The sequence below is a fragment of the Rissa tridactyla genome, chromosome 2 (assembly GCF_028500815.1).
Source record: "Rissa tridactyla isolate bRisTri1 chromosome 2, bRisTri1.patW.cur.20221130, whole genome shotgun sequence".
In the NCBI taxonomy this organism is placed as follows: domain Eukaryota; kingdom Metazoa; phylum Chordata; class Aves; order Charadriiformes; family Laridae; genus Rissa; species Rissa tridactyla.
The window spans coordinates 47,504,731-47,531,111 of NC_071467.1; the positions used below are offsets into that span (position 1 = coordinate 47,504,731).

The 26,381-nt window shown below is 35.0% G+C and overlaps 1 protein-coding gene across 1 annotated transcript in view; it reads left to right on the forward strand.

Annotated features, from left to right (window-relative positions):
- The window catches only part of CCDC178 (coiled-coil domain containing 178), a 172,025-nt gene that overhangs the window by 36,861 nt on the left and 108,783 nt on the right, over positions 1-26,381 (forward strand). The window contains exons 12-16 of the mRNA XM_054192444.1: positions 4,451-4,513; positions 7,718-7,879; positions 11,239-11,352; positions 15,247-15,392; positions 18,902-19,061. Coding sequence (XP_054048419.1) covers positions 4,451-4,513; positions 7,718-7,879; positions 11,239-11,352; positions 15,247-15,392; positions 18,902-19,061 — 645 coding nt within the window. The remainder of the gene's footprint in view (positions 1-4,450; positions 4,514-7,717; positions 7,880-11,238; positions 11,353-15,246; positions 15,393-18,901; positions 19,062-26,381) is intronic.

Consider the following 26,381-nt stretch of genomic DNA (forward strand, 5'->3'; position numbering starts at 1 on the left):
GAAGGCTTACAAGACTTGCAAGGCTTTTGTTTTTCCACTTTACATAATTCTTAGTGAATAATATTTTACATATGGATACAGCTTTTAGGATCAGGGTTATTGCAGGGTGGAAGATTCAGCATTCAGAAATATGGAAAGAAAATAATATGGGGAATTTTAAAGGGAGATGAAATACCAGGGAGATATAAATGGCGTTTTGCTTATTCTTCGCTAGAGATCTTCTGTTACATGTAAAGTATAGATTGCCTGGAAGGAAAGACTTTCACAGTTTTATTTTCTGTAATAACTTTAGGATTTTCAAACTTGTAATCAGTAAAATTAAGAACATTAATAGTATTTTCCTGGTTAAAATACACATTGGTATATTAGTCACTCCACGTGCTTCCTTGCCTTCCTTTTCATCTACCTGCTTGCCGAAGATAAAGGTATGTCCAAGTACCAGACTCTGCTTCTGAAAAGAAAGAGGAGTTGTTGGATGTGATTTAAAACAGAGGCAGTTAAAAAGCTTGTATAGTCAAGGTGAAAAATAGTAAAACATGAGCTGGAGAACTTTACAGCTGTTTTCACAATGAAGAGGAATGAGTCAGTTTTGTGTTTTTAAGGCCTTTCGTAGTGCCAGGTTGTCTTCTCTTGGATCAAATTTATATTGCCGGCAGTGTCTGAATTTGCACCATGTAATTTTGTTCTATAAATTGTCTTTTTTTATATATTATGCTGGCTTATAGCCATATGTTTTAATACTAAATTTGTATGACTTTTCCTTCTTGATTGTGTATAAATTTGCCAAGCACCATTTTCTCCACATTCTCAGTGTTGTGTGCTGAAATATTTACACAAATGGATGTTCAACAGTACAATCATGGGAATCTACTATGGTTCTTATGGTTTAAGTATTTAAGAGTTACTAAATATTTGTCTAAGAAATTAGGATTTTAGAAGGAATTCAGGCAAAGCCCCTGCTTATTTGCTGTCCTACATCCTTTCTTTTTTGGTGTCTTAATTTATATTTTCCCTTTAACTATTAAAAATTAATTTAGAATTGATGATTTTTTCTTCCATGAATTTTACAGTCACATTTTTGATTTTTGACATCCACAGCATTCTGTGACAAGGACGTTGACAGCTTTCTCATGTTTTGTGTCAAAAATTACTTTGTTTCTTTATTTTCTGCCTATCACATACTATCTTCATACAATGCCCTAGTCCTTATTTTCAAAGATGTATTGGTCAGTCATTCCATATTCATTTCCTACAAGTCAGACGTGACTTTATAGGATTCTGTCATATTCTTCCTCGTTTTTGAGCTGAAATCTCCTAATCCATTAACTTGTTTAATGAAACTGTCCCGTGTCTGTCATCCAGATCTGTTTTCCAGTTCTGTTGTTATGGGGAAAGAACATAGAGTATTCAGTACATAGATACATCATAGGCATATATAGTGGTGTAAAGATGACTTCTGTTTTATTCTCTGTTCCTTTCTTAATAGTACTTAACATTAAATTTATTCTTTTAAATGCAGTGGAGCATTACATTCTTCACGATCACGTTCCTGTTTGATTAGTAGCCAGCTCAGAGTCTAGCATTGTCTAAAGTGAAGACTTTGTCCTAATGTACAAACATACATTAACCTTCATTGAATTTTGTCTGTAAATAAGAAATCCAGCTGGTTTTATAAGTCATCCCGCAAAATCCTCCATTTTCCATATTGTTTATGAATAAATTGGAAACCACAGGATCCAGCATGAATACTTGCAAGACCCCACTGCCACTATGAAAACTGGTAATTTATTTCTATTGTAGGTCTTCTGTCTTTAAATGCATTATATATGAATGTGAGAACTTTTATCCTTAACTCATGTGAAATTAATTCATATAATACTTTATCAAATACCATTTGGGAGTCCAAGTAGACTGCATCACCCAGATACCTCTTCTCCATATACTTTTTAAGTCCTTCAGAAAACTAATGGATTTTGAGGCACTGCTTCCCAGTCATGCTGATTCATCTCCTTTGCATCAAATTTTCCATGTATCAGCTAATTCTTTTTTTTATAATAATTCACACTATGAGTTTGCTTCTTAAGGTTTGGAAGGTTTTATTTGTTTTTGAATTTGGATTTTTTTCCCCCAATCCTGTTCTGTTTTCTGCATGCTTCATGGTAAGCCTGTCTTTAAGTGCTTCTGATCATCTGTTGGCCTGACGTTGTGTCTAGCAGGCTGCCTGTCAGATGTCCTTGGAAAAGTCCTTGGAAAAGGACTTGTTTTATGTCCCTTGTGGATTTTTCCAAAAACTCTTATTTAGCTTGCCTGATGGTATTTTTAGATTTAAACAGGCAAAGTTCAGGATCTTATCTGTTTTCCTTTTTTTAAACATAATTTCAACTTTTTGTATTGCTGCTAATCGCTTCCCTTCTGTTTAGTGGCATTGATTTTCTTTTTGATATTTTCAAATTTTCTGTCAAAATTGGCTTGCATATACTTTGAGCCTCCAATGTGATATCTGTACGTAATCTCCATCTGGCTTGCACTTATTTTACTCTTTTAGCTGTTCCTCGTGAACTTTTTAATAAACTCTTCTAATTTTTGTTAAACATCATTTTTTAATTTGACTGCAGCGTCATTTTTTTGGTTTTGTTTTCCTTAAGCTCTCTTCTCAAGTTATAGTTAGTGTTAAAATCCCGGACATGTAGGCAGTCAGAAATGTATCTCAAAGTTATACATTTATGGTTAAAGATAGATTTCATTCTGTAGGTATTCTGGTTTATTGTTGGCACAACTTAACTTCTAAATGAAGCCATTGCTAGTGGTCCTGCCTTCAGTGATAAGACTGATAAGATAAGCACCACTCAAGTTGCTTCAGTGCCCTTGTTAATTAATACCTCCCTTCCTACCACTTGCTGAATGACCATTCTGTTAACAGCTTTAAGTTAACACCGCTATATTTAGTCTTAGTTACCATAAATTAGCAAAAGCATTGTGTTTGTAATCAATTAAAGCATACATATACACATGAGGACATACATGGGGAAGGTGACGAGTTGCAAGAGCTATTTGCAAGGTAAAATGTGAATGGAGTGCCCAGAAGCTAAGATACCTCTCTACCTAAGCAACAGTTGAATAGTGGTGAATTTGGAATATTACCATATAAATGAAGGTGCAATTTATAGTTGACTGCCTGGTCTCTGCTGATGTTCTGTGAGAGCAATTACCCCCTGGTGTGTCAGAAAAAAGTGTATGTCTGTAACCACCAGTTAAAATGTATCCTTGGGCTGCTGAGTAGAGTAAAAAATATATTCATGCAATCACCAAGCATTATCACTAGTCATTCAAAATGTTGCTGCATTTTGGAGCGCAGTCCAGGTGTCATGGTTCGTCTTATAGACTCAGGATTTGGATTTGGGTACACTATATGTGGGCAAGGAGATGTGAGGGGGAGGGCAGGCATGGGACATGGGCAGGAGTTCTTGCTTGGAGTTATCCTGGGAGCAGATGTGTAAACTTTCATCTGGAAAAGAAGGCTTTTACTCATCGATTAAAGGATGTGTTTTCCAATGAACGCTGATCTCTGTTGCTTCCATTTCCTTGAAGTTCCTAATAATCTTTATGATTTGGAGTTTGAGAATACATGGGGATGTTTAGCACCTGTTCTTGTATTTTCTTATGTGTATGTCATCTGGGAGATGTTTATGACCACCTTATGCAGGAATCTCCCTCTCCAAGTGCTGATGGCATATGCACTTCCAAAGTGCAGATATGGATGTGAATAAAACATCTTGAATAAATGCATTTCAATAATAGAATTGATTGAGCCCATTTCTTAACTTGCGGTTGGCCATGTTGTGCCTAGTTTTGCTTAAATAATCAGTTTTCCAACTCCCAAAATTCACTTATAAAGGAAACAGAAAGCCTTAATTAGGGCTTGATGTAGATTGTAATCAGGTATAGTTTCGGTGGTCTGCTAATCTGACATACTTTAAATTAGAGGTATTCAAGGCACAAACTATAATAATGTGCTATATAATTCTTATCCTAGAAGTGATATGAGTAGGACAGTCATATAAGAAAAGGCTAAAACATGTTCAGTTTTTTACTAGAAGTTACAGACAAAGTATCACCATATAAAATATAGAAGGCACTGAGTTTTTTAAATTTTGAATATTTGATGCTCAATATCCATTTAGGTAAGCCAGCTCAGCATTTTCATGTATTTAATTATTTTAAGCCACCAAAAATAAATTACATTAAATATAGAAAATATTGTTACTTTTCTTGTAGTATGGTCTATATTTATTTACCTCTTGTGCATGACACTCTCTTGAAATTTCCTTTTTTAACACAGTTTTGTGATACTTGAGAAAAAATTTGAAAGTTGTGCTCATCTTTGCTGTGATGTTAATTTTCATTGTTGTTGTCCATTAACTTGTTGTATATGGCTTTTTTTTTTCCTAAGAATTCGGAGTGGAATCTTAAAAAAGAAATTCAAGATCAAAAAAGAATTTGGAAAGGGACTCAGGTAAACATGACAGTAACCATTTTACTTCAAATCTAAATTCTTCTATCTTCTTTTTACTTTCTATTATGAATTAACTGAGTACCTTATGAACAACTCACATAGAAGGCTTTTGCTAAGTAATAAGACAAGTAATAATAAGTAATAATAAGAAGGTTTTTCTAAATAATGATGCCTGCTGTTTAACAACTAGGAAAACTTAAATGCTCGTGAAAAAATGAAACACTTTATTTGTGTCCCAGTTATTCATAGTAATTTCCAGTTTGCTTTAAAAGATAAAAAGAACTGTAGTAATAATCCATATACACAGTGACATTGTCATTTGAATTAGTGTATTTTTCTTCAGTTTCTGCAGAAACTGCTGTCAGACCCTTACCGTATGTTATACTGATTGAAAGAACGTAGCCAAACATAGCCAAAACTGGAGGGAGGCATTGCAGTCTTTTACTGCAAATCCTTGAGTTACAAACCCCCTTTGGCTCCTTTTGCAATGGACTCATATGGGAGAGATTTACTCTGAGAGCTGTCAAAGCCTATTTTTCTTTAGAATTGAATGTTGGATTTACTGTGATGACCAGAAGTCCTTCGGAGATTTTTTTTCTTTTTTTTTTTTTATTTAAGAAAAGTCTGAACCATTTTTATTTGCTTCTGAGCCATCACAGTCTCAGTTTTGCTTATGTTACAAAGTTTGTTTTCTTCTATTCTCTGACTTTGAACTGTGCAAAAGCTCAACAGCAGAATCTAGTGTCTACATCGCCCATTTCTAGAAAGACAAGTCCTAAGAGAGATCTTGCAGTTCCTGTTTGTCCCAGACATCATTAGCAGAAAATGTTGAATGTTCCTCTTCTAAGCCAGGTGGTGCACAAGGTCTCCATTGCATGCATCTGTGGTTGATGCACACTTCCCACTGATTCTCAGGCTTTGCTTCAGAGAAGGCTGAAGGATACATTTCTGGGCCTGACTGCCACAGCATGACAGGTTTGATTTGGTGCTTCCAAATATCTTCCTCCCTTTTTGGTATTCAGTACTGACCCTTTTCAATTATTCATTGAAACTAAAAATCTCCTTCCTTTCTCTTGATTCTTGATAAAAATCCTCAGTGGCAACTGTAGCCCACTTCTTTCCTTTTACAGACAGAAGCAAAAAGAATGCTTTCCTGTGCTCAGAACTGCTTTTTTCATTGTAGTCCATGTTTTTTCAGGAAGAAGAGGTTCTTGAGATGCACCCTGTACTTATTCTAAGGTGGTTTTAAAGATCTGTTTCAACTAAATAGGGACAGGGAACTGCTGGAGAGGGTACAGCAAAGGGCTACCAAGATGATTAGGGGACTGGAACACCTCTCTTAAGAAGAAAGGTTGAGGGACTTGCGTCTTTTTAGTCTGGAAAAAAAACAACTGAGGGGAGATCTTACCAATGCTTATAAATACTTAAAGGATGGGTGTCAGGAGGATGGGGCCAGGCTCTTTTCAGTGGTGCCCAGCGACAGGACAAGAGGTAATGGGCACGAACTTGAGCATAGAAAGTTCCATCTCAACATGAGGAGGAACTTCTTTACTTTGAGGGTGGCAGAGCACTGGAACAGGCTGCCCAGAGAGGTGGTGGAGTCTCCATCCCTGAAGACACTAAAAACCCACCTGGCCGCGTTCCTGTGCAGCCTGTTCTAGGTGACCCTGCTCTGTCAGGGGGGTTGGACTAGATGATCTCCAGAGGTCCCTTCCAACCCCTACCATTCTGTGAGTCTGTAAACCTATTTTTTCTATTTTTCTTCCAAAGCTTCATTTCTCTGGGTTAGACAACATACATATCCTTGCTGTCAAGAGGTTTTTTCTTACTAATAGGACAAAACTTAATGATGATGTTAAAGGGTGTTGAAAGTGCAAAAACTATGATTAACTAGTGACTGTCAAAGTCCATAGGAGTTTAGAAGAGTCTGTTTTGAGGTAGCCATAAGGAATCTTCTAATGCTTTCTGAGTATAAAGCAAACTGGAAATGTTAGTGGTTTTCTGAGAAGCTTGTCCATTCCACCTACCAACCATGTTGTCACCTGGAACATTATCCATAACTTATCCTAATAGCGTGCCATTCTGTTGGAATTCAGAAATTGTGCTGCATTTCCTACTTGAAACACTCCTGGTAAGGATAACTATGTTTGTAGGCTTTGATCTAAAACTAGAAAAACGAGTTATTTACCACCTAGCATAATACTTTGAAAAGAGTAAGTCACATCTATTGTCATTTCTTGCCCTCTTTCCCATAATCTACTTTGCTTATTTCACTCTGCTTCTACAGCTGAAAGGAATTCAAAATGTTGCCAGCTGCATTCCACTTTAAATATATATGGACATACCTGTGTTTGTTTGTGTATATATGTGTGTGTGTGTGTGTATATATATATATGTATCTGTCTCAATATCACATGTTGTGTATTCAGTCTTTGCTACACAGATAAATAAGTATTTGAGTTCAAGTGATCATGAATTTTGGATATTAGAAATTTTAAGTGTGTGTAAGACCTGCCCATTCTGAAGAACACAGCTGCTGGTCATAATATTTCTCTCTCTTTCTTTTTCTTTCTTTCTTTGGGCAGAGGGGAGAAGTTTGGAGTGGATGTATGCTGGATCTTCTGTTTCCCAGTATTGAAGGGTGTTCATTTATTTTGCAAAGGTTTTGTTCCTTTTTATTCCGCAGTGTCTTCCTTCTCTTTTTTCACTCCTTTTTTTAAAAAATCTGGGAACATACCTATGGTGATTATGTTTCCCACTAGAAAAGATTTTCACTCTTGGTGTTATTATTTAGAATTTTAATTCCCCTTTTATGGAATTCTTTTATTCTGTCTGCTTAAGTAGTACTGTAAATTCATTGTCTGCTTTAATGTCATTTTTACATTTCCTAATATTTATTGCCGATTTCTCTGCTGTATTTGTGTTTGCCAGTTCTGATGGCTATTCAGCTTTTCCTGTTCAAAAGCTTCTGACAATATGCTGACTTAATGGTCAACTTCTCCTTCATTTTGAAGACATTTTGAATCACCTTATGATGTATTTGTTAACTATTGGTATATTCTATGGTGTTTCCTTTAGCATATAAATGTTCTTTCAGATTTGCATTTTTTATGTTCCACTTCTGCTGGATTCTATACATATTCTATACATATTTTATACACATTCTATACATAAAGCTAATACTATACATATTTTAATAAACAGGCCAGGATTAAAGCAGTATATGATGAGCTAGAGGAAAAGCAAAAAGCTAGATTTAAGAAGAGAAAGGAAGATACGAAGAGGATAGAAGAGATTAAGAGACAAGTACCTGATCTAGAAACAAAATTCAAAAGAAATAAAGATCTATTTAAAGAAGAACAGAAGGTAAAAGTAGTAGATTCTGGACCACCCACTAGCATATTTTTTTTGTCATTATTAGAAAAAAATAAGGTAAAACAGAAGAGTTGGATTTTGCAGCTGTGCAGTTGTGCTGTGATACAATGTAACAAAATATAATTCCAGCCTTTTTTTTCACCTTTTTTGCTATCTGTATCATAAAAATCTTTCTGTCTCTTTTAACTTCTTTAGTCTGTTTTCTTACAAAAGGGAAGACTGTGTAATACTTGCTTGTTCGACTTGTACTTCTTTGCTTACTTAATATGCTGAAGAGAGCAACTAGTGTATAAGCCCCCAGCCATGGCATGCTGGGGACCTTCTTTCCTTCCCTGCTTTACGGATGATACTGGTAAAAATGTTTGTCCTTCCTCTCATGAAAGGTCTGTTTTGTATAATAAGAAAAAAAAACACAAAATTTTTGTATTAAAAACAGTTCCTCAACCTACCTGAATTGACCTAATTGGATACATTCTTCTCTTCCAAGCATTTCTTTTGCTTCTGGTAGAGCATTCCTGCTGTTATAGTATGACATGTTTTGGTTGGCCCCCCTATCATCTTGAAAGTGTGGCCAAAGAGCCATTTTTCTTCAGCTGTCCAGTGATGACCTAGTAGCCTACTTTCCATATTTGCAGGGTATGCTAGTGGTGTTAACCTTCCCTGAGGTTAAAACTTCAGGAAATTTTTCAGAGAAGTAACCTTTTGTCCAGACCTGCTCAAAAGAGTAACAGGAATCCTAACTAAACTTGTATGTCTGAGAAACATTCCTTTCATTAATAAACTTTCCTGTTATAGATACGGTGATATTTTAGATCTTTGAAAGCTTGGATTATATGGAGTGCTACAACAGTTGTAACAGAGAGCACAGGGCAAAGTAGACAATGTTATCTAAATAAATTTCTGTTTGAAAGCAAGGTATTACAATGATGGATGCATTTGAAAAATACCTGATAGTACATGGATAAGTTGACTAGCATCATGAGACCTTAGGTAGGTAGACAATCATTTCCTTAAGTGATTCTGATAGTTGTAGGTCCCCCTGCCACATCAACAAACATCTGTAGAAGCAGACCTTATTGTTCTGAGCTGATGTGGAAATATTCAAAATCTGAACTGTAGTTTAGTGCAAGATGTAATATCTGTACATTATATTGAAGCAAAGCTCTTAAACAAAACCATTTGATCTTTCTTTTGCAGACCTGTTTGGAATGTAATTTATTCACAGATTATTTTTTTTTTTTTTAATTAAGAGCATTTCCATACCTTTGCTTAATCATTTTTGTATGTGTTTTCCCTGAGCAGGTGCTTATTCCTTTTCTTCTTTTGGGAAATGGTTTTGAAAACAACTGGAAACGTGGGAAAAGTTTTAGTTGTTTTCAGTTTTCTATCATGAGTGAAACAGAGTTTGGCTTTCACACTGGAAATTGTACAAATCAGCAATACGAAAATTAGGGTCTGTCCTTCTATCATGATGCTTAAATTAAGTTTGTGTACCACTCAAAGCCTTTGTTTTGTATTCCACCATGAAATATGTGCAAATCCTTGCAAACAAGTCCTTCCAAATGCGAGCTGCCCCACACTGTATAAACAGGTGGGCAAGCATTGTTCACTGTAACGAGCAGTTTTACAATCTAGGGAAGTTTTACAGTCTAGGGAAGGTATTTGAAGTTTCCTTTTTTTTTTTTTTTGGCAAAGGAAATAAGTGTCTTAGGGACCAGAATTGAAAATACAGTAATCAGTGTGGAAGAAGTAATTATTTCTTACGTGTAAGAAAAAGGAGGGCATTTTCACAGGACCTTGCTGCCAGAAAAGAAAAAGCAAAATTCCTTCATTTTTGTTTCCAAATCAATAGGAAACAAAACTAGCTGTCAATGGTTTATGTCCAGAATTAAGGCAAGGAGTTTTCAATAAGCCATATGCTTGTTATGGAACATACTTACAATCAAGTAAGATAAACATCTTCTGAGCCTATTCAGTTTAGATACAGGATTTTTTATTTTTGCCCAAAGCCCAGATATAAGAATTTTTGTTGCCTCAGTGAGAAGTTTTTTGTTGCAGAATCAGTCTGTAGGTTCATAGTTCTGTTATCTGACTACTAGTAAATAGCTTGTCATGGGGGATTGTCTTCTCCAGGTTTTTAGTGTTATTCTATTTGAAGGGTTCTTGACATAGTCTGCATGTAGCAATACTTCACCATTTTGGGAGGAGAGATGGAGGATGTTGAATTGTTTGAGTTCAGACAATGGATTATGTGATAGTTTATTTTTAATGCGGGTTTGATAAGTCAAATTGAAAAATTAGAAGGAAAAAAAGAAAAAGATTCCTCTAATAGCTAATAGTATTTTCAAAACAATGCATTAATGTCAGTGACTAATGTTGTTAGCCCTTCCCCAACTAAAACTAAGTAGAAACAGTGTGACAAAGATCACATCATTAGTTTCCTGGAAACCTAGAGAGGTGTGGTGTAAGTTATCCATCATGGTGTATAGCTGTGTATTTGCTTCTGTTTTAAAAGCTTGGAAACAGGGTTTCCACAAGCAGATATGTATAGGAATGATATGCAAAAGATGCTGGTAATTTCAAGGAAGAACTTTCTAATAGATTAAATGTTTAAATTATTGTTTCAGGATGGAAATATTAATACCTATTTTAACATTATTTGCTATATAGGCTAAATGGAATGTAAAACTTTAAATAATATGACTATTATACAATTTATATAAGCATATTTACTAATGTAAAATTTTCCTTATTGCATGTATTAATAATAATTTATGTCATTTAATATTTGATGCTCACACTAATGATGCAAATGAAATTAATACAATAGACAAGAACTTTTTTTCTGAGGTCATAATTAATAACGGAGTGGATTAATGAAAAATATAAAAATGAGATATCCCAATATTTTATTTTCTTTCTTCTTCCTCCTCTTGTTAGCTGTCCTTAATCTATTTTCATGAGCTGGTGATAATAAGTAATAAACATTTATTTTTCACTTTATACAAATTCCATGGAGGCTATTCCAAATATATATTTTGATTTCAGAACTTTATTTTTAACTTCCTTGGCAGAAAGAAAGTAAAGAAGTATGGGGAGCAGGGTAAGCAGTGATATTTTGCTGTAAGATTGTAAACACTATATGAAGTATAAATGTGCATTTTTTCATTCAAAGCGTAGAGTATATAAACCTACATGATGAAAAAATGGGTATGGAAGGGAAAACAAAAACAAGCTTAAGAATGGTAACTGTTAAAGTATCTGATGACTAATATATTTTCTGATTTCTATGGAACATGCGACAATAACTTTTGAATACTAACACATCTGTTTATGCATAAACTCTCCAGAAGCTCTCCTATTTGGATCAGAGAGTACAAGAGCTAGATAAACAGCAGAAGCAAACTGAACAGCAACTGGAACAAAAAACAAGTATTATGCAGCAACAATTAAATGATATACAGGTGAATAATTTAATGCTTGTATGGCTTTTTTGAAGTATGTTTAATCTCAAAGGTTAGGCTGTCATTTCTACACAGTTGCCTCGTAACTATATACGTACATACAGTGTATGTACTATTTTCTGTGTCTTGCTTGAACTAGCCTATGAGGTCCATAGCCTTGAGACAGCGTAAAGTACAAAGCAGAATTGATATTGGGGTCATTGAGAAGTCCTTTTCTTTCTTCATTTGCTACACTGGCTCAAATTGCTTGAGGGGCTTTAGAAATGCAATGGAGAAAATCAATAAAGGACGAAAAAGATTCTAGTATAATAGGAAGTGCCTGCTGATTGCATGTTTGCTCAGCAGATGGCATCTTTTTGTAAATGATGGCTTATATCTGCTATATCAGTTACTAAACTGTATAATCCACCAAAGGGAATTATTTAATTTCATATTATATACTTTATATAAACATGGCTATAAACATTAGAAGGAACAAGCATTTACTTTCTAAGATTCTGTTCATTTTTATTATTCTTTCATTTGCATATTGTATAAACTTAAGTTAGATATTACAGCATCAATGATGAGTCATGGGGATTAAAAAAAAAATTTTAAAAAAAGAAAAGCTTTCATGAATCTGGTAATTTCTATTGAAAAACTCCGAGGCTTCCTATATATGACAGAATCTTAAATTAAGCATTGAGAAATTCATTGATTCACACAGATTTCTAAATTTGGCAGGGAGGACAGAGTTGATAAATCCCTTTCTGTTAAAGATTGTGCTCTACCAAACTGCAGGTTTACCAATAGATCTTAGAACATAAGGAAGTGACTGAAGAGTCAGAATACAGATAATCAGTAATTCTACAATGTTTTTCAGTGTATTTCTTTTCTATACTTTTTTAATGCTGCCTTTCCTAGTAAGTCTAAATAACTGTACCCATTAGTTATTTGAGCGATATTTGAGTTGCTGTTCTGGAAGAGTATTAGAGGAGCGTTCTGGGTAAGTGGAGTGAAACAACGTACAAAGCCTGTTTTATGAGATCTGTAGAGCTCTGAACTCATAACAATACTTGGATACCTTAAAAGTTGCATTCTTAGAGCCTGATACAGTTCCTTGATCATAGCAATTGAAGTTTTGTATAAGGGGGATTTATAAAATTTCTTATTTTTAACAATAACTGCCATTACTAGCTGTTCAGGGTCACACTATATGATTCTGTTAATCATGTTATATTGTTTTCAAGGAAAAGTTATTTAAAGTTATATTCAGAGGTTTTAGTGCTCTCCTGTGATTAATACATTGGCTTGTTTAAAGCTTGTCCAGTGTGTAGTTTAAATGACGTTATGGAAGAAGTGGCTATGATTCCATAATATTCTTAGTACAGGAGAGTCTCCAGCTTCCAACTGAGCAAACAATTCACCCAATCCTTCATAGTTTACCTATTTTAGGACAAGATGAGTTACACCTTGGAGGCTTCTGCATCTCACCATTGAATTTGAAGTGACTTAGTTTGGTCTGCTGACGTTCAAGAGTCTAAAAGCTAGGTACCTAGATACAAATTCTGCCCCATAATAACACCCGTAGTCTTGTTCAGCAACTGAGGAGAATGAAGAATACTGTTCATGTATTGAACAGCTGAATGACCAAGTGCCAAGGAACTCATTCAGCTTAGGCAGGATACTGGACTGTTATCAACAAATGGTCAGTCTATCGATATTTGGATCACAGAATGTAGAATATCTCACCGTTTTTGTTTGTTTGTTCTAAAACCTGATTGCAAATTCTCTGTCTTCTGTGATAGGTACCAGATTGCACTGACTCAATGACTATTATTCCATATGCTTGGAAGCCAACAGGTTTTATCTGCCTTGGTTTAAAAGGTCCTGAAAAAGTGCAGGAAGTCAAAGAGACAAAATTCTTCTTAAATGTCAGTTTTGACCTAACACAGCTCATATGTGAACCTGACTCTTTGGCAAAAAACATGTCATGGCTTCTTTGTGTACATATTTATGTCTGGCCCTGGTATATTAATCATCTCAGATTTCGTTATTTGGAAAGTTTAAGGCCAGGGCAGGTCATACAGACATCCTGTATATCACGGGCTATCACATTTCTCCAAGTTCTTTTGGTACCAAGCTTAAAACTAATATGATTTTTCCTCAGAGGTTTGAGACTCTCTATGGGCGGTTTAGTTGCATAGGGATTTGCATTAATTACCATATCTTCATTTTCTTTCTAATGATTCTATGTTCCTGCAAGAAACCTGAAATTTCCCTCTAATCCCATACAGGTACTTCTACAAAATTCCGAGGCCTTAAAAATGTCATATTCTTGTGGTACCTTCCACACCTTCATATCTATGCTGACATCTGTTACGAAAGCTTTGATTCCTTGTGTTTTTACATCTACCTTTTAGGTATACCTCTAAGAAGCACTTCTTTCATAAGGAAAAGGATCATTACACTATGCATTAGGCTACTGCTTCAGAAAAATGGGGCAGTATCTAAAGAAGAAATTTTTTAAATACTAATCTTTATTTAAATACTGTGATGCATTCTCTACCTACTGAATTTTGAGGTCTTGAAATTAGGTATTTGTACACATGTGAACTTAAATTACATGTGTATATATAAGGATAACCAAAAGGCATTTTCCTCCCTCGTAATGTAACCCATTTACATAGCTGCTTACAGCCCGTTAGCGTGGGTTACAAAATCTAATGCAGCAAGACCACTTTAGAAGTATCACCCAAAGAGAAGACTCCCACCTGTTTATTACTATTGAACTGCTACAGTGCTTTATGTTTGCCTTGTTCATTGTGGGGAGGTTCAAGCTTTGTTTACCAGATACTGTTGCTCATGAAAGTAGAGTTTGCTTGTGTCATGAATCTTTACATTTTTGCTTGTGTCATGAATCTTTACGTTTTTTAGGTCCTGTGACTGTCAATCACTTTTGATATGAAAAAGACATTTCAATTTAATCTCTCTTCTGTAGAATAGGAAGTTTAGCTAAAATAATTTTTAATCTAAAGGTTTTCAGCGAGTTAACGTCAGCATCTCTTTGAGTTGTGTACTTGTAGCTGAGGGAAGTAGGCAGGATTTCAGGAGTCATTCTCAGTGCTTTAATCCTCCAGTATCTGGAGTACAGGACAACTACGTTATGCAAAACTTGGTATCTAAAGAGAACAACTCTCTGTTCAGGCAACTAAATGAAAAATGCCAATTTTCAGACATAATGAGTAAGACACATTCTCCCTGGAGAATGGCAACTAAAAATACTGGGTTTTCCTGAAAGTCAAGATTTTAGGTATCTGCCTAAAACAGTATTACATTTTGTAATGATCTAACAACAAAAGCTGCCAGTTAAGATGCTGACTCTTCATATGCTGAAATAAATAGGCCCAGACTTAGATCATATGCAAAAATTGTTACTTTTCACTTTAATAAAGTTAATTTCACTTAAATACTTTCACTTTAATAAAGTTAATTTCACTAAATACTTTCACTTTAATAAAGTTTTTGCTGTGCAAGCCAGTGCTTATTTGCAAAACTTCTATGTATGAGAGCAAAAATAAAAGAAGAGGATATGTATTTTATGAAGGTGGTAGCCTACAAATATGCATACATCCATATACAACATAGGCAACTGCAAAAATACAAGTGCCATAATAAAATTTGTGGATATATGGTAGAAGAATTGTGCAACAAGTTGGAGAACTATAACTGGATGTGCAAAGCCGTGCTCTTACAGAAATGCAATTCTTCCAACTACCCCCTCTGAAAGAAGTTCTTTTTCTTTGGGTATACAGTTTCATGAGTTGTTGCCCATAATTATGTGCTTAAAATACAGTATTTGGAAATCTAGACCTGCCTAATTTACATGCTGTGGTGTTTTTTTTTAATTCCCAGGAAAAAAATTCATTTGTTTCCAGTGAAATTGCTGAAAACTCTCACACTATGGAAAATTTAACAAATGAACTTAAAGAATTAAATGAATTATGGAACATTAAGCAAATAGAGATGGAAAATACAGAAAAATCTTTAGTTGACTTGCGGTAAGACCTATTCTATGAATTTTAAAAGATGGTTTATTACTTTTACTAACGTAATTTAGTAATTCTACTTTATTACTATTACTAAAGATACTTTTATTATTTTACAATATTATTTCTAGGAAATATAATGCACTTTTCATCAATAATTTGGGAGTGTTTTTGTCTGATCACTGCTTGTAGTTTTAACACATCTATAGAAGTTATTCATGATAAATTGTCTGCCTACCAAATTGCATTTCGGGCATCAGAATTACTTTTGGAAATCTGATAATATTCGTGGTCAGTTGCATCCTTAATTAATGGGGGATTCCGCACACTTAGTGTTTTCTCTGGTTTAAGAAGTGTGCACCTACACTTACCGTGACTGATGAGTCCTGAAAATAGTCTCAAAGTGCTCTATCCAACTGACAATGCAGGCTGCCTTCTAGGCCATGCAAGCCTTGGAGGGCCGTATATGCTGATTGCACAGCAAGCATTCTTTTCAAGGATAAAGGTGAACCTGCTGTGCAATGTCAAAAGAGAAATCAGCTTGGACTGTTGAAAGACTAAATAGTGAAAAAGTGATCCTTGCTCGTTATACTACAGCTCCCTTTCTGTGATCTCATTCACTTATGTACTGTCAGTGATCTTTGAGATCTTTGAGAGATTATTCCATGAAATTTTTGACTGGGGAAAAAAAATATTTTTCTGTGTAAATTTTTTAGCTGAATATGTGGGACTGGGTGTGTTTTTTTCCAACTCTTGATTCAAACAGAATGATTCAGAGGGACCCAATGTGCAGTGGAACTTACTGAACTTCAAGAATGGAAGGCATCTTTCCGTGACTGAAAATCTTGTTTCCCACAGCTCTTTAGCCAGTAGTCAGTAGTTTCATGTCAGTGACATTATATTCAGACTCAGTCAAGGAAGGGATAATACCAACACAAAGTGGGCACTGAAAGTTCATTACAGCAATTCATTGTTTCTATATATCTAAGTCCATCTCTCTTTCAAAGAGGAATTTTCTTGCAAATTCTCCAACTTCTAGACCTGAAATAGATAGTAATGAAAACTTTGCATTTTTCTTGATAACCCACTTTTAGACATTCCATCTAATAGAAAGAACTGTACAGCCAAAAAAACGTCCAAAAATACCCCTTTGACTTTCAAATTATGCATCCCAATAGCTATTTTGTCATTCTCTGAACACAGAAGATACGGCACATGGGAATTTCTCTATCATGTGACTTGCTGAAAACTGACTGCATGCTTATGCCTTCTGGTTGTCAGAGCACTCAGCCACTCTGCGCTTGAGGGGCAAAGGAGTTTTGCCCCTCAAAAAAAAAAAAAAGGTTTTGGTTGTTGGCATTTTTTCATTGCTTACTGCTTCTCATTAATGAAGATTACTGGTGATAATATTCAGAAAAAAAATTTTCTTTCAGGCTAACGTACTTTCTTCTATTAATGTTTCCAATAATCTGACATATCACAGGACATTTCATCAATCTATCTTAAGAAAGTCTGCTCTAGCCATTTCCTGTTATATTTTATGTTATACATATAGTTCAATATCCAATGGACTTAACTATTTGAACTGATCTTTCTTCTTTTCATAAAAGTGCTGATACCTGCATGACTTGGTAGAAAAACTGGGAATAAAGGATTAACTGTTTTTACTTTCACTCTCAGCTATTATTTCCATTTTTCTGACAAGTCATCAGGATAATTCTAGCCTGATCTAATGGAGAAACTTGAGGTAAAGGAGTCCCTACTTCCGCTTTCAGTCTTCACTGTTTATAGGTACTACCTAGCATCTTTCTCTGAATAACACCTTCTTAACTTATTGCTTACCATTAATGCAATAAAAAGACTAAATAATAGCTACTAGAGTGAAACAGAAACATTGACACATTATCAAAATAACAGTAATTTGAAATAAATACTTTTTTCCACCATAAAATTGACTGCAAAACTGAAGTCTCCTGCAAAATTTAGCCTAACCTGCCAACCAAGGGAAAATTATATGCCACAGGTATCCCACCTAGAAACCATCTTATATCAATAACTTTTCAAAAATTTCTTTTGCACTTTTGGAAGACATAAAGACATGTCTTCATATCTGAAGTTAAGAATGACCATGAAATATATTCATTCTTTTTTTTTTATCTCAGTGGACTTTGGTGCTAATTAAATTAGAAGGAAGATGAGCAAATCCCGTGAACTTAAGGTTTGTGTGAGGAGCATCCTTGCTTGTATTGAAGACCCTACCATTTATATGCATCAGTTCCCATTTGGTGCACCTACCTCCAGCAAGAAGGAAATAAGGGCAGGAAGCAAGTTAAGGGGATGTACTGGAGATTAGGAAGGCTGGAAGGGTGTTTCAGTGAAAAGGAACTCTAGGTAATTTCTGATGGATCCCTTAGCCCCTCTTTAGAGAGATTTTTGTAGTCACTGATTCAGAGGAGGCCTTAGATGCTTTAATTTTCTGCAAAGTGGGTTGTTTTTCTCAGAAGAGACTGTGAGGAGGATGTTGTGACCTCCAGAATTTAGAACTAAATTCCAAAACTCCTAAATACATCTGTTCTGTCAAGCTAAGCAATAAGAAGGTAACAGCTTATTATTGGTCTCAGCTGTTCCTATGTTAGCAGAATAAATGGCTCCTGAGGGGTCAGCATAATCTTTACATGACAGATTTTTCCCTTTCTCAGACTGTTTTAAAATTAAAAAATATTTTCTTTTAGTGTTAAAATAACATTGATTTACACAACAAAGCCTTAAAATTATAAACAGTAGCCTTAAGCTTGTCTCTTGAGTTTCCTTTTTTGTGTGCGCATTGTGATACAGTCGTTACTATGCAGCCAACTGTTACATTACTTACAAGGCTCTAGTTTAGGTTATCTTGCAGAAAATCAGTAAGAAATACTTTTTTTTCTTTTTTTCTGTTTTTCTTACGCTTTTGTCTAAAAGTAACAGAAATACAGACCCTAAGAAAACAGAATATTAATACCAAGTGAAAACCTCTGAAAATTGCTTAACGTTACATATTTCATATGTACAGGTTAAAGAAACCATACTAGGTATGGACAGAGACAGAAATGAAATATTACACAAATGGTGGGAAGCTCCCACTTCCAGTCCCAATAAATAGTAAAGCAGTGGTTACCCAATATGGCACTGGTCATGGTCTCATTCTGTGTCTCAGAATATCATTATTTGAGCAGATACTTTACATGTGGGAGTGAACCAGTCCATTGTCTAGAAAGTTGTTTTAAAAATGCAAGCTGTTTTTTAAAATGGTGAGAGTTATGTGTCTCAATAGACTCATTGGATGTGGATTGGTAGGCAGAGCATCTTTAAGTGGTCTAAACATTCATGATAACTCTTTGTTTTTTTTTTTAAAGGGTATCATTATTTGCGAGAATACACTATTTTAGCTATTATAAAATCCAACATTAAACCTGTAAGTAAAGACTAAAAAACAGTATAGCAGAGTATCTTGATTACTTCATTGAATTTCTTTTCTTTCAAAGGAAAAATTTAAGCGGTGTGAAGTTTAAGCAGCAAAATGTTCAGATGGTATTTAATCATCTCCAAGATGAGCTAGCAGAACATGAGAAAAGGTTAAAGCGGGAAGAAAAAACATATGGAGAATTACTACAGATTAGAAAGAAAAACCTGAAAGATTTGGAAGTGAGTATTATCAGAGCTGGGTTTCTTTATGGGAGAAGTGAAACATTTATTTGGTTAGTTCGGGCTCTTTTTAGGTCTAAAAAGGATACCAGTTTAATCAAATGTTTGAAATAAGTAGTATCTTCTTGTCCATATGCAAGTATTTCTAATTAAATAAATTGCTATTTTTCTGTAGTTGACTTCTTTATTTCTGTGAATAAAGAAGTAATTCTAGGAAAATTATAAAATTGTTCATTTGCTTTGGCACTTAATTTTTCATTAATGCTTAGTGCTGTGATATACTTTCTCTTCCCTGTTTTCTTTTGCTTTGATTTGTGGATACCTCTGGGAAAGAAAAGATAAGACATCACTTCTGCTAACATGAAAATTTTTTTCTCCTATTCACCAAGTGCTCAGTAACAAATATATCTCAGATAATTTTGACTAATATCAGCATCAATATGTTTCCATTCCTTTTTAATCACTTAAGTACAAGAGTAGTGCTCAATGCATGGAATCTTCTAGTGCAGCAGTCAAACTTTGGTCTTTTGGATAAAGCCATTTCTGAGCTGTTTGCTACTCCTTAACAAGACCCTCATCCGGATTTTAGATGCTGTGGTTGGTACCAGGCAGACAGGAGCCAGAGTTTTTGTAGATGTAATTGAGGAATCAGCGCTATCTAAAATAGAAGTATAAAATATATAGGGGCAATAACCACAAAATCATCAGAGAAATCAGATGCGAGTACAATTCTCTAAGTTCTTTTCTATATTATTTTCTTATTTAAACATTTTCCTAAGAAAATGGATAATAACCTAATTCTTTATGTGTAATTTTCTTTGTTTTTACATGAAAATGATGACATTAAAATGTTTCTCCTTTGAGGAAACATTCCCCAATTAACATGTTTGCAATTGTAGCTGTATTAGAAATAATTAAAATATTCACTTTTGATCTTGTGTTCTTTACCTTTATGCCCATCATGTACATTTCTCAGTTAGTTTAGAATAGTTTAGATAAAGCAAGCTACTCAATTACATTTTCCTTAGTATTCACTTTTCCTTCCTATTTCTAATTAATGGGTTTATCTGTTTTCACAAAGTCTGTACTGATCAGGATGTGAAAGAAAGGGAAACAGCAACAAGAACATGTTTTTTAAAGAGGTTGCTACTTTCTTACTTTTTACAGGGATACTGGTCATTTCAAAATACCATATTTGGGTCCTTTATTGTGTTAAATTAATTCTGAGGTCAAAGATACTTGCTAGTATGTTGACTTGTTAATCATCACCTTAACTTCAAAAATCACTGTAAGGATAGTTTGGTGAGATGCCTTTCTTACCTCCTGCTCTAGGACATCAAGTTTTGTTTTTCCTAATGTGTCCTGTTTTATCCTGTCTCATCTTTTCTCCCATCTCCTTTACATGCTGAATTATGGGTATTGCATGAAGTACAGAGCTCTTAACAGTATTTTGTTATTAAATTAATGTTGGAATAATGAGATTATGCCAAGCTTTTGGTGGCTAAATGTAAGTAGAAATCTTATGCTACGTGCTTGAGAGCCTGTTTTAGTTTTTACTGGAACACATTGCTCTCTGTGATCACATCTCTCCATTTAGGCCTACAGCTGGAATGCAGGCACACAACGTCACCCTGTGAATATTTACCGTGTTATTACCTAGTCATTTTTATGTCAGTCTTCATTATTTTTATGGAAAATACAGATAAAAACACTTATTCACATATATAAAATCCCAAACTCCACTGATCCATTTGAAAATGTTTTTAAAAATTAAGAAATAAAAAGTAGAATATGTCCTAAATGTTTATATTACATCAGAAAGGTCTCTCTTTCTCTGCCTCCTCACACCAAGTTCATTTACTCTCTTTTTCTGACTAGTCAGGAAGGAATAAACTGGAGGTAATAGCACTGGCAAAGCCAAATATTCCTTACGGACGATCAAAACATTTCAGCAGGGTCTTCATTTTACTACCCAACAGAAATGGGCAGAAGGCCTAGTTCTTGTGGGTAGAGGAAGTTTTTGAGGGCATTGGACCTAGGATTTACAGGCTCCTCAAGGAGGCTAGCTGTGATTTGTGGAAGTTGGGCCATGGCTTTTGGGATGACCCATGTGGCTCCCTGGAAAAGTCACTTGGACAGCTTTCAGCAGTTTTTCCTGACAGTAAAAAGTCAAATCATCTACCTTGCTTCGGTATCGAATGATAAAGATAAATTTTCTCCTTTAACCAGGGCTGAATGAAAAAGCATTTCAATTCTGATTTTGGATTGAACAATTTCTATAAAGTCCTAACTTCAGGTAATATGGTACAATGATTATGAGGCTTTGTCACCCAGGGTCCGGAGATGAAAGCTGGTTTACTGAAGTAGTAGTGGAGCATATGTGTCAGACCAGTTTTCACAGGCTTTGCGTCTCTGGGTCTGAAGCTGGGTGAGACCATTCAATCCCCAACTGATACATAATGCAATAGGAATAGACTAAGCATATTTTTAAGGTGAGAGATGAGTTGCTGAAAAAAATATTCCTCACAGGATTAACCCCCATGGGGAGAAAACAATAAAAAAGGAATGCCCTTACTTCTGGGGTACAGAGTACGGGAGACGGTTCAAAAGGTTCTGATTTAGGGTTTCTAGAAACTGTAGTTAGACATACTGAATGAGAACTGCCTACCTTGATAGCTGAAACAATTAGAATACTTTGTTCCAAGTGTCATGAAGTACAAAAACTAAAAGGGGTTGTTTCATATATAGGCTGTGAATACATATGGTAAGGTGAAAACAAAACCTCAAACAACTCAGCATAAGTTGTAGCTTTTAGTTTGGGAGAAGTGCTGTTAGATGCTTTGCTTGATTGATTCAGGGCCAGATTTGAACAGGAAAACAAGCTCTTGACCCTGAAAATTAATGCATAGTTCTTCCTACTTAAGGAGAAATGCAGATGTTTAAGTCAATAAAAAAAATTAGAGGCGCACAGCTAGCAGTTCAGTTTGGGGGTTAGAATTAATAATCATCCTCATTATCTTATTTTTAAGATGGACGGGTATGAGCCATTACACCTTATTCAGAAGAGAATGATGCAGCAATAAATGGAAAGGTTGAAGAGTGAGATTGAAAAACCCAGCTTGAGATCTACAGAAAGGTCCAGTAAAGTGTCCTTTTTGTGGTGACTTGTAGATTTTTGTGAGGATGAATAAAAGTCAGTAAGTGAGGAAAAGAGGAAGGAAAACCTTTTTGCTAAGGAAAAATGGTTTGAATGGCTTGACAGGAAGGGGATAGACAGTGACATCTTTATTAGAGTAAGGGGTCCCTCTCTCCTGGAAGCTGGATGGAACTATTAAACCCATAAAGGAGATTAAACAATCTCTTATCAAGAGATAAACTGGACAGAAACTAGATGAGAAATTCAGTGAGAAAACTAGGGTCCCTTGAAGGGTCATGAAGGGATCATGAAAGGAAATGGAGTTGAAGAATGGCCCTGATTGTGGGAGAATCTGCATGAGAAATGAGCGGCCTCAGCACAGATCCAGACAGAAAAAGAAATTTTGCGGGGAGACTCTTGCGGTCTATTCATGATCAGGACTGAATAGGAAAAGAAGCTGAAGAACCTCTGTGCCTGTTTCTTGCAGGAATACACATCATGTATGATTTGGCTGGGGAGCTGAGTCATAGTTTTTGCAGACCTTCTAGATTCTGTGTTCTCACAGGAGAAAGGACTGCCAGGTCTTAAGACTATGCCACGTGAATGTAAGAAAAGTCACAGCTAAATAGAAGATGTGACTTTTGTTTTACTGACATGCATGCTACTGAATGTGGCAAAATTTACATGTGTAATAGGCATGTTTTATCACTGTGCTATTTGTAACTACTCTCATAGCATCTCATTACCTTATGTTCTACAGAGACAGTACAGTCCCCAAACTATCTTATTGCCATTTGGTTCAGTGCTGATATGTGCTGTATTAAACACACAGATAAGAATTATTTGACATAACAATTCATAATGAGTATTGGATCACATTCAGAATGATTATGTTGTGCCTTGTTTTCTTAACCTCAAAACAAGCCTGCTTGCTCTATTTTCTGCTGCTAATGTGATTATTGCACTTTCAATTAAAGTAACTGTAAAAAAGATTACTGTGGTTTTTGAAGATGGAGCAAGACATTTTGAATGACCATGTGAAAATTGGTCCTCATTAGTATCTTGTATTGGACACATGGACATATATTTCTGAAGTGCAGATGTGTAAATCTTTAAATTCAGACATCTATGTATACAGGCTTGTACTTTTGATAAACCCATTAAATACTGTTATCTGAAGCATTAATGGATATATTGATACTTTGACTCTCTTTTTGTTTTGAAAGAGTAGCAATATCCTAACTTCCTAACATTATTAATTAACATTAGTCTTCTGCTAAAAACTCCTTACCCAATAATTTTTCTAGATTTTCTATTAACTTATTTGACTGTTGCATGATACTGGAAAAGAAGATGGTAATAAATCAGTATTTCTTTACCATTGTACCTTAAAATTGCACCAAGTTCAGCAATGTTTCATGTAAAACTGAATAAGAATTTCTCAGATATACAAAAGGGCATTTGGAAATTCCTTTAAAGGAATGACAATATTGTCTCCTTATCACAATGCAGAAAGTTTAAAAGGGGGGGAATATACTTTTTAAAAAAATTTTACTTTAAATTTTATAGATACTAAAATAAGTTTGGAATCAATTATTATTTACAAAATGTTTAATCTGCAAGTGTTTGATCAGAATGATTTTACCTTAACTTAAATGTTTTTTCATTTTAAAACAAATCAGCATGTTCCTATGAGCACTTTCTTTTTTATAGAAAAACATTTTCCATCTAGTGAATGATATATCAGAAAATCCATGACCGGTTGTAACAGCTAGTCATGATATGTTTTTTCATCAGATATTGAGAGTATTGCTAATGACATAATCTAAAAAATGGCGTATTTCAGAAGGGATTGTTATAGAAATATGATAATATACTGCTGAAAGCTGAATTAAGAAATAGGGAAAAACAAAGTTAGATCCAGGGGGCTGTTTATCATCGTGGTATTAGGTAAAATCCACTGGGTGTCTTTTATCATTTACTATTCATCTATTTAGGTTATCTTTTTTTCTAGTCATTCTTTTCAGTCTTGCTGCACTAATACCTTCAGAGCAGTTTCTATCTCTTACTTTCAGAAAATACTGTTAATCAATATTGGTGTTACCAAAGAGCTTTGTTACAGAATATCCATGTACACACAAGAGTTACATTTGAAGATATATGACAAAAGAGGATTTTTTTAAAAGCTAGAGAGCCGTTGCTCCCTTTAGGCTATTTCTTGTGTGTGCTGGGTAAGGATAACAAATAGTCTGGCTATAAAATTGTCTTTAATTAGTTGACTCAGTGGCTTCCAACAGTGTGCTATGCTGGTGTGTGGGACTCCCATGTTACAAGATAGACTTTTGAAGCTTACTCCATGCTCCTGGGTAGTCTTAGCATATCAACTTACATGCTGTCCTGTGGGAAGTGCTGGCAGTATTACCCAAATAACCATCCCACTGATTTTATTGGCTCATAGGGAAGTCATATACCTTCCCTTCTGAGGAATAAGCATAGCTAGAGGTTGGGTGCCATGACAGTAATAATACTCTGAGTGAAAATCAAAGGGATGTAAAAGTGGAAGGTTAATAGAAATTTTAAAGGATAGTTTTATGTTTCTTCATTGAAAAACAAGCCATATACATAATACTTAAAAGCAAATTAACCCTCGCTTTATTTTAAAAAGCATCAATGAGAGCTATTATAATGGTCTAAAAATTATTTTTTAAAAATTAAAACACTTATTAATCATTCTTTCTACAAACACAAAGGCTCTTTCTAAGATTGCAAACAACATTTCATTATAATTCCTTCACTTATAATATTCCAAAAATAATTTGATTTTTGCCAAGGCTGCATTTCAAATTTGGAAGAAATTCTTTTCTGCATTTTCTATTATGGATGTAGGAATTTAAAAGAAGTTTCCTACAGTGTTTTCACGTAATCTAAAATCTAGTGCAAGTCTGAAACATGCGTATTGAAAAATCACGATTAATGCCTGAAAGTGCAACTGCATGGAATAGTAGGAGGGTGTGTGTAGGCTTGGGAGCTGAAGAATTCAGTGAGAAATTTCAGAAACAGGACATTACATTTAGTTAATATACAGTTTCCAGTCCTAGAATTCTTTTTACATCTTTCCTTATGTCTTCTTTTTCCCCATAATGACACAAATTTCAAAATATGGTGTAATAGGTGCTAGGTGGTATTTCTTTTAGAATGTCTTAAGTGTCTGTGCTGCTTTGTTTTTTTTAAGATGAAGTAAGCATTTGTACTTTTATGGCCATAAGTTCCTAAAATGACTTTTTAAATTTTCAGTTGAACTAACTGAAAAAGAGTACACAACATTAAGTATGCAAACTCATCAGTTAAAAAATGTTGGACTGTTTTTGCTGTCCTGCAATCCGGACGTCTCTGCTGTTAAATACCATATCTGTTGTTAGGTAACCCACAAGGCATGCCACATCTCCAATGCACTGAAAACGAATGCTGAGATTTTTATATTTAGGTACAGTTCCTTTTTGTGTTTTAGTTTTACTGTGCCTTTGAAATACTCCTGTGGTAGTTAAGCCTCCATCTGGTTTGAGGGCAAGACACTGGTGTTTTGAATATTCTGTTTGTACTGGACAATTACACTGGAGAATTACACTGGAGAATGGACCATTGTACTGGAGAATTTTACCTCGTGTGCTTGCATTAAGAAGGATCAGTACATACTCCTAGAGGACTTCTGGAACATGGTTAGTCTTTCTCTCTGGGCTTAGTTAATTCTAAGGGCATTCAGGTGACTGGTTTGTGCTGATAGAACGCGTCAATGCAATGCAAGGAAGCCATGGGATAACCTTTAGTGTTACATGAATGTAGTAATTTATGGTAAATATAAAATTCTCCTTTGTTGTATGAAATCTGCTGTATGCCCTTCATGAGGTATATGTGTTGTACAGTATTGAGAAGGTAACCCTTACTACGTACCATGGAGCTAGGCTGTGAGGCTTCTTTGACAACTTCCTTTTTCTTATTCTGGCTCCAAAGTTAAAATAATGAGTGTTCTCCTCATGATTTGAAGTTTAAGATCGTGGTATAACTAGAGTTACTTTAGCTCCTTCCTAAGCCACTGTGTGTCAGTTCAGCTCCAGGCTTGTATATACTTGAAATGTTTAATTGATACTGAATTCCTTGAGTATGTCCTCTCCATGAAGTTACTACCA